The sequence below is a fragment of the Myotis davidii genome, unplaced genomic scaffold (assembly GCF_000327345.1).
Source record: "Myotis davidii unplaced genomic scaffold, ASM32734v1 scaffold332, whole genome shotgun sequence".
NCBI lineage: Eukaryota > Metazoa > Chordata > Mammalia > Chiroptera > Vespertilionidae > Myotis > Myotis davidii.
In genome coordinates, this window is record NW_006285779.1 from 1,591,943 (window position 1) to 1,606,826 (window position 14,884).

A 14,884-nucleotide genomic window follows, 5' to 3' on the forward strand; every position below is an offset into this window, starting at 1 on the left:
GCATGGAGCTCAGAGCCAGCCGCGGCTAGCAAGCTTGGCTTCCTCCATCATTTGGGCAACCAAGTCTCCTGCTTGCTCCAGCTCCGTGGCTGCCAGCCACCATCTTGGTTGGGTTAATTTGCATATAGCCACTCTGATTGGCTGGTGGGTGTGGCTTAAGGCGTAGCAAAGGTACAGTCAATTTGCATGTTTCTCTTTTATTAGTGTAGATGTTTGATAAATCAAAGGTCTTATCTGAAGTCTATTTTAATTATGTACCATTGTCATTTTCAGATTTACCCTCCTTCATTAATTTCTTAAAATAATCATCTTATATCATTGAAACAAATCTTTTGGAATTATAAATCTATGCTTTCAACAAAAGATTGCTGCTTATATAAAACTTGAGTAACATTGCAATTTTGGATAAGAGAGTTAAATATTTGTAAAGGGTGTTTTCTTTAACATATGAAAAAGCAAAACATTCTGAAAAATATCTGGGGGAAAAAAGAAACACAGCTCTTATAAGGTTCTGGAAAATAGAATATCTACACTAATAAAAGAGAAAAATGGTACAGAACCAGTGATGGAGGGGGGGGGGTGGAATGAGGGTCCACTGCTACTTCATAACTGTAATTTTGCTATTGTTATGAATCTGTCAGAGGCGTCAGGCCTGGGCAAGGGGCCGATCCTGCGATTGGAGGGTGATGGGGGTCAACGCCTGAGGGCTCCCAGTATGTGAGAGGGGGCAGGCTGGGCTGAGGGACACTCCCCCCGACACACACACCCAGTGCACGAATTTCGTGCACCGGGCCCCTAGTAAGTATTATAAAAATACTCAGTAAGAAAAAAAGTTCATTATTTTCTTAGGAATTCTCAATTATGACCCAACAAAAGTAATCAATAATACTGCACTTCACACAAAACAATTCTTAGCACTTACAAAAACAGCAAAAGAACTATGTTTAAAGCATAAACACTGTAACATTTCAAATTATCCTTTTTCTAACCTACATTACGCTAGATGTTCAATATAAGTTATCAAAATATTTTTACCACATTACTAATTCCTTTTTTAACTTTGGGCACAAGGTAAAAACCAAGACTCAGTTACAATTACCCTTGACTAATCAGCACTAATTTATCTAGCAGCTTTCCAGAGAAGTAAGTTTGTTTTGAAAAAGCCCCCAAGAAGTTCTAATACTCAGCAAGGTTTAAAGATAACTGTTCTAGGCTGGCTTAAAATCTTGGATTCCAAATCTGAGGTCAAACTGTAACAATGAAAAATGATCCAGCAATAGGCACACTAAAGAATTTTGTAAACCATCTTCATGATTCCAGGTTTTCATGACAGATTTTAATCAAGGAAAAATGAGGACACCAATTACACTCTAAGTCAGTGATAGGAAGACTAGAATGGACCCTTTTGGGCAAAAATACATCATAAAGCCAGAAAAATCTAGTCATCAGAGAGCAAGATCTAAAACCACTAGTGGGTTTTTTCTTAAAGCATCAAATTTCATAATTAACAAAATGGTACAAGTATTTAAGACTTTACCATCATTTCTTGCTCAAAGCGCCGGAAGATTTGCTCTCGTTGCTGCTGCAGTTTGCTATTGAGCTGTTGTTGGGCTCTTTGCTCTTCTTTTTGAAGAAATCTTAATTCCCGAAGTTCCTGGCGTCTGAATAAAATGTCATAGTGATGATAGAGACAGAAAACAAAAGTTACACCTTTGAAATAATGCTTTTAGAAAAAAAAACTTTAAAAGTAATTTTTTTCAAACATAAAATAAAAGAATGGTCCAAAATTAGCCAAGTCTTTATTCCCTTCTCTAGTCTTCAGCCTCTGCAGAGACTAAAAAGAAGTCACAAAACCAGTTTTAATTATGTTGTTCTCTACTCACCTAAGAAACCTCAATTCTTCAGTTTTGGAATCACTATCTGTAACTATCTTAGATGTTGTTACACTCACTTCTACACCATCAACAATAAATTTGCGTGTTTTCTTCAATGTTTTCTTTTGTCTTCTTGTTTCCTGAGTGAGATTTTATTTTAGTTAGGCTTTATATGAGCAATACGAGATAGAAAGCATTTTTCTTCTTTAAAAAAAAAACTGAACAGACATTAAGACTACATATATAAAGAATACAAAGCAGTAAGACTCACATGTAGAACCAGTTACATCATCTTATACCTCATTTGACTTTCACATGACTTTACAGATGAAATTTAAATTTTTTTAAGTGAAAGTGACTTTTCATGATGTGCACGTATAATTTTTATGATACCACATCATAATCAGATAAGGATTCTTACAGTGGTAAGGATCAATTTACATAAGTGACTAATTAGTGTAACTTTTACATGTTAACCATTATTTTTTCTTCCTCTTTTCACCTTGTAGGTTCTCAGATACCTCTGCTTTCAGTTCTAGAACCACTGACAAAACAAAATTGAATTCCTGGGGCTCAGCCCTTAAAGACTCTAAATCAAAAGGGTTAAGGATAGCTGGGAATTTGTATTTTGAAAAGGCTCCCAGGTAATTTTGAAACACTGCCAGGACTAGGAATCAAAAGCTATTTCATCAGCAACAGTATCAACAGCTCTGCTCTCCATTTCAGGGCTGGAAATAAATGCGTGATTTTAGAGTTACTAGCAAAATAGCACCCTCTACTGCACCTCAAAAGAACCATATTTGCCCACTAGCTATTGCCTAGTATTCTTTTTTTTTTTCCAAACTAAAAGAGAAAGTTTATTTACAAAGATACAAAGGTAGTAGAAGTGAGCCAGTGGGCTGTTAAGCTCAGGAAACAAGTTACAGAGGCAGAGGGCCCTTGGAGCTTAGGACAGGGAAAGACAAAGGTAACATGCCTGGAGGGAAACCCGAGAGGGAGAGCTGCCTACCACTCTTATATTAATACCAAACTCTTGATTCCTCAACTGATATCCAAATGTTTTTTAAATGTAAACAAATAATAGAAGTATAACACTCCTACAAATACATAAACATGGTAAAAATATAAATATTGAGAGCAGATTATTACTAGGTTTTGATATGGGGGAAAGCTTAGAAAGCAGAGGGAGCAAAAGTAGAATGTGAAAATACTAAACTAAAAATGCATTAGAATTTTAAACTGTCTTTGTCACTTTCCAGTCACCTTTTTGCAATCCCTTTATTGTTCTATTCTCCAGGCTTCCAGTTTCCTCTCCTCCCCCTAAGCACCCTAACCAGGCTTCCTCTAAAATCTAAAGTGGGCTTGCCCCCAAAACAGATCTACATCCCCATAACCTCCAAACTTTCCATTTCTTCAGTTCCTACTAAAATATCCATAATTAACATGACCTTAATTCTCAAAATATTTGCATTTTTAAAAAATTAGCATATTTTTATAGTGTAACTTAAAAAGTTACCATACATAGTTACATTACTTAGCAAGTCAGTGAATGGACTTCTGATTAATAGAATTTCATCAGTGAAACAAAATAAACTGAAGACAATCTAGGCAAGGCGTAATAATCTGGGGCAGATAGGCAGGCTGATTAGTCATGCCCTAGTCTTGTCCCTAAGGTCAGTTTTTCTAAGTTGTTTCTGCTTTTCACAGTCTTGTCTTCTGCTACCTGTCAACCCAAACTCTTTGTCCACGGTTCACCTGCATCAAAATTCCATGGGGTCTTTTGTTAGAAATACTGATTCTTGGGCCCAAATCCATACTCCTGCATAGCTCCCCCCTGCTAAGTCTTAAGCACACTAATATTTAGGAGCTGCAAGTGTTCTGGGTTTTAGTTTTGTATGTTTTCCCACAATGGTTCTCATGGCAGTAGTGATGGCTATGACTGAGGAAGAAGCAACAGTGGTCATCTGTGTGGGCCAGTGGTAAATCAAGGACTGTTTACACCCTAAACGTGCTTTAAAAAAGATCATTCTTTCTCAATTTTCTCATATACTATTGATTCTTGCTAAAATAGTATCTACCTATGTACAGTAAGAGAACCCAAATCACACTAAGCAATAATATATACTGCTTATATCAAGTTGGCAAAAATAAGTAGGTACTACCAAAAAACTTAAAGGTCACATCCACAACTTCTCTCTTTGGTTCTGTTAATTGATTGCCTTTGTAGGCCTTAAGTATTTTATAGCAGTACTAAATACTACACTGATTTAGTGCTGCCTTATTTTCAAGACATCAGTTTCACATAAACTCTAAAACTGCCAAAATGACAAAGAAAAACCCAAACAAGGACTCATGTACACTTACTTGTAAAGATATTGATCCACTGTCTTTAGTTTTGCTTAGGAAGCTAGAGATAGATAAATTCAAGTCAATGCTGCTATTATCAGCAGTAGAACCAGTGCCTGAATCAGTATCATTTTCCTTTTGAATCTCAGATTCTGGTAGCAACATGGTTTCAATTTTTGATAAAGCACCTATTTCCCCTTTATTTTCTGCACCATCAGAGTTGATATTAATACTAGGTATTGGAACAGGCTGAGGTTCAATGGGCTGTGAAGTGGCAGTAACGTCAGGTTCTGTTTTAATTGGCACTTCACATGGAATCTCTTTTTGCTCTGATTCTGTCAGAGTAGTGGCTTCATGAGCATCCTGTGTTTCACTTCCTGAAGGCTTTTCGTCAGTATGAATCACTGCACTTCTGACTTCTATTTTTTCAGTGCTACTTGACTCAGTAATTTCAACTTCATTTGTCCTGGGTTCCTCAGTGGTCTCCACTATGTTCTCAGAACTGCTGATTAACTGTTTCTCGCCTTTGCCTTCTATAGATTTTTGATCTATCTCATTAGTTTCAACTATTTCTCTAAGAGAAACTTCCTCAGTACCACCAACCTCAGGACCCTCCATGGGTCTACTTGCTAATTCCTGACCTGCTTCAACCATTTCTTTCCCATCATTACTCTGAGCGTCCTTAGCTTTGTTTTCAACTGCCTTTTGAGCAACATCTATGACCTCACTTGTTCCTATTGCATTACTTGTATCACTGATCACATCTTTCTTCATTTTCTCATCTTTTCCCAAATTCTCTTGGGTGTCTTCTTTTGTAAGCTCAACTTCACTGTCAACTGTTTGAATATCTGCCTCTTTTTCTCCAGTCTCTTGAGAAACTAAATCCATTGTTTGAATAGTAGTATCTTTAATTTCTTCTTCAGATTTTATAACCTTATTTTCAAATATCTGTTGCTTTTCCTGATCCCTTTCTTCCTCAGGTTTCAGACTCTGTTCAATATTTGTTTCTTCAGTTATCATATTACTCTCTTTTCCTTCGTTGGTTGACTTCATGTCTACTCTTTCTTGGTCTTCTGTGTCAGGCAGATTTTCAAGTTTGGGTCTCTTCTCCTCTCTCCCATTTTCCTTGATTATTATTGTTCTAGTATGGAGTTCATCCATAGCTCCTAAATGTTCATCTATACCCTCCACAGCTTTTCCAGGCTCTTCAGCAGTAGGTTTTTCATTAAGAACTCTACTGTTAAATTTATCTTCAGGAGTATTACGTTCTGTTTTTTCTGAGACAGATTCCAAAATACAAGCATTTTGTGAAAGTTTATCTTCTTCAGAGCTGGCAATGCTGAGGTCAGAGGAGGCACGCTTACTTGCAGGTATTGGCTGAAAAGATTTTATATATTTTTAGTGTTAAAACAAGATGGTAACCAAAACAACATTTTACTTTTTTATGTATTTATATTTTAAAGTTATTTACTTCATATATAATGATTTAGTATATTTATCCAGTAAAACTGATGAAGTTATAAAAGTAGTTTAAAGAACTGACAAATCTTCACATAATACATATGACAAAGATGGATAGCAAGAGTAAACTTGCTATTAATCTTCACCTCTAAAATTAAAGGTTTGTACTGCTACTCATCAATTAATCCTTAAATACAGGTATAATCATACCTCAAAACCCAACTCTAAAAATTACCTAAATAAAATTTCCTTTCTATTATACTGACCAGAGAATTTTCTGTTTCTTCATCCTCCTCTTCCTCTTTACCATCTTCAACTTCTTCTGTTACTTCAGCCTTTGCCTCTGCAATCAATTCTCGAACTGGTTTGTTGGAATCCACAGTAACAAAAGGATGCTGTTAAATCATTAAAAAAAGCATGCTCAATAACATCTGAAATGCTTGCTCATAAAGTAAATTTCAAAACATAAAACACATTATTATATGGTAAAAATATAAACACATAGGTAGGAAAAATACAAACACTATCAAGTAATATTACATTTAGGAAAGAAGAAGGTAAAGGGGATTGAACAGGGGCCTGCAACCCCTACTTGTACCTTTTTAAAGAATCTGAAGGAAATATGTCAAAAATAATGACATTATATCTGTAAGTACACCTACTTTTGTGTATGTTTGAAAATCTTGCAATATAAAAATTAAATTAAAATTTAAAGTACGTTCAAGTTAATTGTACAATACCAGTTCTTAAAAAGTAGCAATACATATAAATCCAGTTTAAAGCCTCAATAAAATAACAAAAATTTTAAAGTTAAAAGTGTCTACAAACACCTGCTTTTTTGACATGGTTCTAATATTCTTTTTTATTTATTTAAATTCTTTATTGTTTAAAGTATTACAAAAGTCCCCTTTTTCCCCCATTGACCTCTCCCCAGCCGCTCCCACACCCCAGCACATGCCCTCACCCCAATACTGTCTGTGTCTACTGGTTATGCTCATGGTTCTAATATTCTTAAGAGTAAGAAGACACTTTATTATCTCTGTGTACTTGGCACTTAACAGTGTCTGTCACAGACTAAGGCTTTCAAATGTGGAGGTAGTAAAATAATAAAAGTAAGTGTGTCCCAGGGAATTCTTATTGCTTCCCCACTCCCACCACATAAATACTTATAACTAACTTTTCCTATAACTCAACCTAACAGTAAGTGCCTCAATATTTGCCATTCTTTTTGTTCCCCTGTAATACTAATTATTTCACTAAGTTTTATTTCAATATTATAAACAGGTCCTGCTATAAATCAAAATTATCCAATCACTTTAACACTATTTTAACAACATTTACCCTCAAGAGAGATGAGAAACAAAATGGAAGCAACTAACAAAGTGGAAATAACTAACAAAATGAAAGAACACAAACTCAATCAAAAAAAGCACAGAAGGAATGACTTATAAGTTAAATACCTTTTAGCAATGGCAGCACCTATATGTTGGTAAAATAAATGTTAACTACTATAATGTATTTTGAGTTTCCACAAGGAAACTCAAGTGGAAAAAGAGCACAATGAATGAATCTTATCTTACCTGTAGTAGCTGAGATGTTGTCCACCTGGAATCCACATTTTTTTCCAAGCATTTCTTTAGAAAGTCCTTAAAATTCGAAGACCTTCAAAATAAAATTTTAATGACATTCTATTTTACTTTCATGTTATTAAAATCAAACAAAACTCTAATAAATTAAGTTTCATTATGTATGCAATAGTATTCAACATAAAAAACTAGTTAATGAGAATATTAAGATTTTATTAGTTATCTATAATAAAAGCATAATATGCTAATTAGACCAGACAGCTGAACGACCTTCTGGATGTCATTCCAGATGAAGCCGCATCAACAGGGGACAAGACCGAGGCAGTTAGGGGTGATCAGGCAGGCAGGCAAGCATTAGGGACAATCAGGCCAGCAGGCAAGTGGTTAGGGGCTCTCGGGCAGGCAGGCAGAGTGGTTAGGGGTGATCAGGTAGACAGGCAGGCGAGAGGTTAGGAGCCAGTGGTCCCAGATTGTGAGAGGGATGTCGAGCCTAATATGCTAAATGTCCGACTGTTCATTTGATCTTTGGACTAGTCACTATTATGTGCACTGACCACCAGGGGGAAGACGTTCCTGACCAGCAGGTGTTTAGGCCCACAGGATCGGACATCCCCCAAGGGGTCCCAGAATGGAGAGGGTGCAGACCAGGCTGAGGAAAACCACCCCCCCCCAACCCCGTGCATGATTTTCGTGCACTGGGCCTCTAGTTTATTTTTAAATACAATTCAGACATGTAAGTAAGTAGATTCAAAGTTTTAACCAATGAGATATAACCATATATTCACAAGTATGCCAAGTCACAAAAATTCTTCTATATTAAATCCCACAAATATAGATCAAACAGATATATGCCTCACTTTCGCATAGTACAGAAAATACTATTTTCGTGTAGAACTCAAGTCACTGGTATCTTCCAATTTATAGGAAAAGCCCTGGCCAGTGTGGTTCAGCTGGTTGAAGAGTAGTCTTGGCAACTGAAGGTCATAGGTTTGATTCCTAACTTAGGTCATGGCACATACCTAAGTTGTGGGTTTGATCCACTGTCAATGTGACTCTCTCACATCGATGTTTCTTTCTTTATCTCTTCCTCTCTCTCATCTTCCTTCCCTCTCTAAAATTGATTTTTTTTATTTTTTTTTATTTTTTTTTTAAATATATTTTTTTTATTCAAGTAACATATTTTCTAATTTCTCTTAGGACTTCTTCCAGGTACATGCCCTTGACCGGAATCGAACCTGGGACCTTTCAGTCCGCAGGCCGACGCTCTATCCACTGAGCCAAACCGGTTTCGGCTAAAATTGATTTTTTTAAAAGTAATGGGACCCTAGCCAGTTTTGCTCAGTGGATAGAGCCAAAGGGTCCCAAGTTCAATTCTAGTCAGGGGCTCATACCTCAGTTGCAGGAACCTGCCCCACCCAGCCCGTTCAGGGCATGTGCAGGCAACCAATGGATGTGTTTCTCTGACAATGACATTTCTCTCTGTCCTTCCCTCTCTCTTTCACTCTAATAAATCAATGGAAAAATATCCTCAGGTGAGGATTAAAAAAAAAAAAAGTTATGGGAAAAGTCAGTTATAGGAGTTTAAATGGTCCTTAAGTCTTGAAATTATACCAAAAATCAGTTTTCTACTTCACATAGTCTTTGTACCATGAATTTAAATATTCTTTGAAAGTTGGAAGAATAAAGCGTCAAGTTTTGCTTCTTAAAAAACTTTGTTTAGAATATTTTACCATTTTGATGGTTGTGCTAATGTAGGAGGCTCAGATTTTGCTATTTTTAGCAGCACTCGCATTGGGTTTAATTCATGATGTGGTGGTTCTATCTCAGCCATTTCTATTAAAGTAATACCCAGGGACCAAACATCAGCTTTGTAGTCATAGGGTCTGTCCTTCGATGTTTCACACATGACTACCTCAGGAGCCATCCTATGAAAACAGAAAATTGAAAGTTAAGATGTTTAACTTAAGAATAGTGATTGCAACCCTCATAAAAGAGAGACAGGATCACTAATTACATGAACAAATTAGTGAGTATAATAACTGCTGGCATAACTAATCTGTAAATCCATAAAAATGAATACATACCAATATGGTGTGCCAATAAAGGAATCTCTTCTTTGAATTGTCCTTGTGTTTTTAGCTGATACTCCAAAATCCGCTTGAAATAAATAATTATACAGAAGTGTTAATGATAGTTGTTTAAGCAAAGTTCCCTGTAGTCAATGAAGTTTGGGAAAGCATATCAAGTCCTTCATAAGGCCATTCTTGTTAAAGGGTAAGAAAAATAACTTCTCTACCATCCTAATTTTGACCACCCTCTTCCTATCACACCTACTCACCAAAAATGATGCAGAAAAGATTCCATCATTAACACACTTAATACTGCCATCTTTATACATCTTCAGATCACAAATTCTCCAGAATTAAAGAACAAGATTATAACTTTAAAACAGACCAGTCTATCCACTTCAAAACAAATGTCAACTAGTGCTATATTGTAATTGAATCAATAGATATAAACATTTTTCTATAGTGTGAAAAACAGAAATTATACCAAAGCAGCCTTTATGACAGCATATGGCTTGCTAACTTCCTCAGAAAATTATATTACAAAGAAAAAAATTAGGAACCATGTTTTCTGATTTAAATTATAGAGCACAGAGGAGATTAAAAATGGCGGCAGAGTAAGTGGATGCTACTACACAGACATGTTCTGAGAACCAAACTAGAATTACAACTAAAATACAAAAAACAAACAAACAAAAAAACCCTGAATAATCAACTGAAGACTAGCTGGAGAGAACCCTAATAACCAAGGATGGAAAGTGGAGACTGTATAGAGATTGAGAGAGAGGAAGGGATAGAGAAAAAAAACATCGAAATGAGAGTGTAACATCAATCAGTGCCTCCTGCACGCTCCCTACAGGTGTCGAACCAACAACCCAAGCATGTGCCCTGACCAGGAATCCAACCAGCAACCTTTTAGGACATGCACAACCAACTGAGCCACACCAGCCAGAGCTGTATCTATAATTTTGGTAGATATTGCCAAATTGCTTACCCCTTCCCTTGTGGTAGGCAAAATAATGGTCCCCAAAGTTGTCCAAATCCTTATCCTCTAAACTGAGTACATCACAGCACTTCACATAAGGGATTTTGCAGATGTGATTAATCAAGACAGGGAAATTATCCTGAATTATCCAGGTGTGTCACTGAGATCCCAAGGTTCCTTATAAGAAGGAAAGGAGGTTCTGAATCAGAGAAAGAGAAGATGCTAGGTTTGAAGATGGAGGATGGACCATGAGCCAAAGAATGCAGGCAGCCTCCAGAAGCTTTTGCTAAAGAAATGGATAATCCCTTGGAGTCTCTAAAAGGAATGCAGCCCCGCCAACACCTTAACATTAGGACTTCTGACCTTCAGAACTGTAAGAGAATAAATAAATAAATAAATAATATAGATACAGAGGCAGAGCTGACTCAAACAGATTGTCAAACTGCAGCAGGAAGGCCAGGGAGGGTTGGGGGGCAGGAGGGAGGGGGGTAAGAGATCAACTGAAGGACATGTATGCATGCATATAAGCATAACCAATGGACATAAGACACTGGGGGGTATGGGAGGCTAGGGGAATGTCAAGAAGGGGGGAAAAGGAGACATACATAATACCCTTTGTAATACTTAATAAATAAATAAATAATGTTTAGAGAACAGCAACAATATAAAGCCATTGTTAAACACCATCTTTTTAAGTTTACAGATCAACCATTAATAGTAACATAAAACTGCTACTGCTGCCTAAATTACCTCATACCATACATATATCTCTTTTTCAAGGTTTCATGTTTGACATACCACAATTCTCAAAATTAAATATCAAAATCCAGCATTTAGTACTTATGCCCCAAGGCCTGGCACAGTAAATAGCTACTATTATTAACCACTAGAGGCCCAGTGCACGAAATTCATGCACGGGGGGGGGGGGTCCCCTCAGACAGCTTGCCCCCTCTCCAATCTCAGACCCCTCAGGGGATGTCCGACTGCCGGTTCAGGCCCGATCCCTCTCACAATCCTGGACCGCTGGCTCCTAATCGCTCACCTGCCTGCCTGCCTGGTCGCCCACGCAGCCTACTTGTTCAGTTGTTTGATCTTCTCTCACTAACCCCCCTGCCAGCCTGGTCATAGGCAGCCATCTTGTGAGGGCATGACAATCAATTTGTATATTACCTATTTATTATATAGGATATCTATAATTCTAATTTTTGTGATATTTTGTTGATAGAACTTAAAACTCATTAAGTCCTGCTTTGTAATCTAATTATTTGTGTTTATTATATGGTTCTCTCTCTTTTTTTTTTTTGACCATGTAGTTCTCCTGCGTAAACATAAATAAGCAGCTACCTATTGCCTGTGGAATGAAGTTCAAGCTTCCTAATGTAGTGTACAAAATCTTTCATTACATTAAATTTAATTAATGTTTTATAATTAAATTAATAAATGAGTAAGCAAACAGAACATATTATACTTGGAATATATTATTTACAGAAGATACAATATAGAATTATTCAGAACTCCTCATCCCTATTACCACCCCCCACCTCCTCTACTTATAAGCTTCTCTTATATTCCTGGAGGAAGGAGTTGAGATCACAATATGAAATTCTGCCAGAAGAGGTTCTGGACTCAGGTAAAGTCAGCTCAGTAATTATTCCATTGTTTTCCTAAAACCTATTAACACTGTTCTTTTTAACTCTCTCCCCTATGAACATGACTGAGGAAGGGGGTCCAGAAACAGGCCTAAACAACAACTGTTTACTGTCAACATGCATACCTCTCCAAGCACTCTAATGAACAGGAGGTACAAAAGACATCTTTGTTTTTTCTGTGCAAAGGGATAAATTAAATTTGCTATGTGCTTCATATTTCTACTTATAATGATGTGGCATATACACACTAGTCCAGGGGTGGCAAACTTTTTGACTCGAGGGCCACAATGGGTTCTTAAACTGGACCGGAGGGCAGGAACAAAAGCATGGATGGAGTGTTTGTGTGAACTAATATAAATTCAAAGTAAACATCATTACATAAAAGGGTACGGTCTTTTTTTTTTTTTAGTTTTATTCATTTCAAACGGGCCAGATCCGGCCCGCGGGCCGTAGTTTGCCCACGGCTGCACTAGTCTGTTAAAATAGCATTTTACATACTTATTTTCATTTGCAATTATGTGTGCCCAGTAAGATCATAAAAATTGGGGTATTATAATATGGTTCTTGAGGACAGTATAATTCTATACTTCTTCATATATTGAACAGGGTATAAAAGAAATGGAAGGTTCTCTGTATTTTCAAATTAATTAAACAGAAATTGAAACTATTTTTAATGTCAACCAACTCAAAACTATTTGGCATTCCTAAATCTTCAAAAACATACTTATTTTTTAAAGTATACATTATTTTACACAACAGTATATTCTTATATTCAAATAAGGTTTTAATACATTTACAGAAAAACAATCACCAAAAATGAATCAAAATTATAACATAACTATTTCAAAATGAGCTACGAGACTTCAAAAAATGATGTAAGACAATCCTAGCTGGGTGGCTCAATTGGTTGGAGCGTTGTCCTGTGCCCCAGAAGGTTGTGGGTTTGATTCCCGGTCAGGAAGGCAACCCGTCGCTGTTTCTCTCTCACGTGATATTTCTCTCTCTCTTCCCCTCTCTCTAATAATCAGTACGCATGCCTGGGGTGGTGATTTAAAAAAAAAGGATGTTTTTAAGTTAACTTTCATGCATTCATCCATTATCTATCCATCCATCCCAATTCCTCTCTATTAAAAAAAAAAATCAAGCGCTAGACCAATGATGGCAAACCTTTTGAGCTCAGCGTGTCAGCATTTTGAAAAACCTTAACTTAATTCTGGTGCCGTGTCACATATAGAAATTTCTTGATATTTGCAACTATAGTAAAACAAAGACTTATATTTTTGATATTTATTTTATATATTTAAATGCCATTTAACAAAGAAAAATCAACCAAAAAAATGAGTTCGCGTGTCATAGGTTCGCCATCACTGCCCTATACGGTTTGGCTCTGTGGGTAGAGCGTTGGCCTGAGAACTGAAAGGTCCCAGGTTTGATTCTGGTCAAGGGGACATGCCCAGGTTGTGGGCTTGATCTCCAGTGGGGGACTTGTGGGAGGCAGCCAATCAATGATTCTCTCTCATCATGGATGTTTCTACCTCTCTCCCTCTTCCTTCCTCTCTGAAATCAATAAAAATATATATTTTTTAAATCAATAAAATATATCCTTAAGTGAGGTAAAACATAAAAGAATAATATTAAGTCAGAATTACAAAAACTCAGAAATGAGGTGGCAAAACTTGAGAAAATTAGAAATAAAAAATCATTTAGAAAAAAAGACTAAATTAAGAGGAATGCAATAGCAGATAAACAAATTCATACCCATTACCACTCCACACCCGTAACAAATATTAGCAAGGACATGGAGAAATTGGAATCCTTGTGCATTGCTGATATGAACGTAAAATGGTGCAACTACTATAGAAAATTATATGGTAGTTCCTCAAAAAAAATTAGCACAGAATCACCATATAATCCAGCAATTCCACTTTTGGAATACCCAAAAGAATTGAAATCAAGGACTCAAACAGGTATTTGTACACCCATGTCCATAGAAGCATTATTCACAAGAGCCAAAAGGTAGAAGCAACCAAAGTGTCCATCAATGGATGAAAGGATAAACCAAATGGTATATACTAGTGGTATATACTAGTACATATAAGAAAATACTATTTAGCTTTTTAAAGGAAGGAAATAAACACACGCTACAAAATAGATGAACCTTGAAGACATGCTAAGTAAAATAAGCCAGACATGAAAGGACAAATATTGTCTGATTCCATTTATATGAGGTACCTAGAGTTGTCAAATTCATAGAAAGAAAAAGTTAACAGTGGTTGCCAGAGGTTGTTGGGGAGAGAGCAATGAGGAGCTAATGTTTAAAGAGTTTCAGTTGGAGAAGATGAAAAGTTTTGGATAGTACTGATAGTTGTACAACAATGTGAATGAACTTAATGGTACAGAATTGTACACTTAAAAATGGTTAAATGGTAAATTTTGTTAAGTATATTTCACCATAATAAAAAAATGAAGAAAGATAAAAAGCACAAATTCAAATGTCTTATTTAAGGAACTAAACTTACCCAACTTAATATCTCCATCTAGGGTAAAAAGAATGTTGCCAGCCTTTAGATCTCTGTGGATGATTTTATTATCATGTAAGTAGTTCAATGCCTCTAAGGTCTGTTTACAAACTACTTGTATTTGGGACTCAGTTAATGGTCGCTCAAGTTCTGTAAGGAAAAAGTAAACAAATCTGCATTTTTACACAGTGAAAACATGTCAGCAGGCTCTTACTTTTACCATCATTGGCAAGGATCTTATACAGTGAATTTATTTTAGAAGAACTGAATATCTACAAGATTACTTTCCTCACATATTAAACTCATCATTTAACTTTAGAATTTTATTACAATTGTCTAAGAATATAAAAATATAATTAAGCTGATTTCTTAACTGATTGAACTTCACCTAACAATAA

At 36.2% G+C, this 14,884-nt stretch overlaps 1 protein-coding gene across 3 annotated transcripts in view; it reads right to left on the reverse strand.

The window, feature by feature from the left end:
- The window catches only part of SLK (STE20 like kinase), a 52,848-nt gene that overhangs the window by 23,213 nt on the left and 14,751 nt on the right, over positions 1 to 14,884 (reverse strand). For all 3 annotated transcript variants that reach the window (XR_001512660.1, XM_006756445.2, XM_006756444.2), the window contains exons 4-11: positions 14,487 to 14,636; positions 9,352 to 9,424; positions 8,998 to 9,192; positions 7,262 to 7,343; positions 5,948 to 6,076; positions 4,239 to 5,597; positions 1,884 to 2,014; positions 1,538 to 1,661 (exon numbers count right to left, since the gene is read on the reverse strand). Coding sequence is in view for 2 of the 3 variants with exons in the window: in XM_006756445.2 (XP_006756508.1) it covers positions 1,538 to 1,661; positions 1,884 to 2,014; positions 4,239 to 5,597; positions 5,948 to 6,076; positions 7,262 to 7,343; positions 8,998 to 9,192; positions 9,352 to 9,424; positions 14,487 to 14,636 (2,243 nt within the window). In the remaining variant the exon portion in view is untranslated. The remainder of the gene's footprint in view (positions 1 to 1,537; positions 1,662 to 1,883; positions 2,015 to 4,238; positions 5,598 to 5,947; positions 6,077 to 7,261; positions 7,344 to 8,997; positions 9,193 to 9,351; positions 9,425 to 14,486; positions 14,637 to 14,884) is intronic.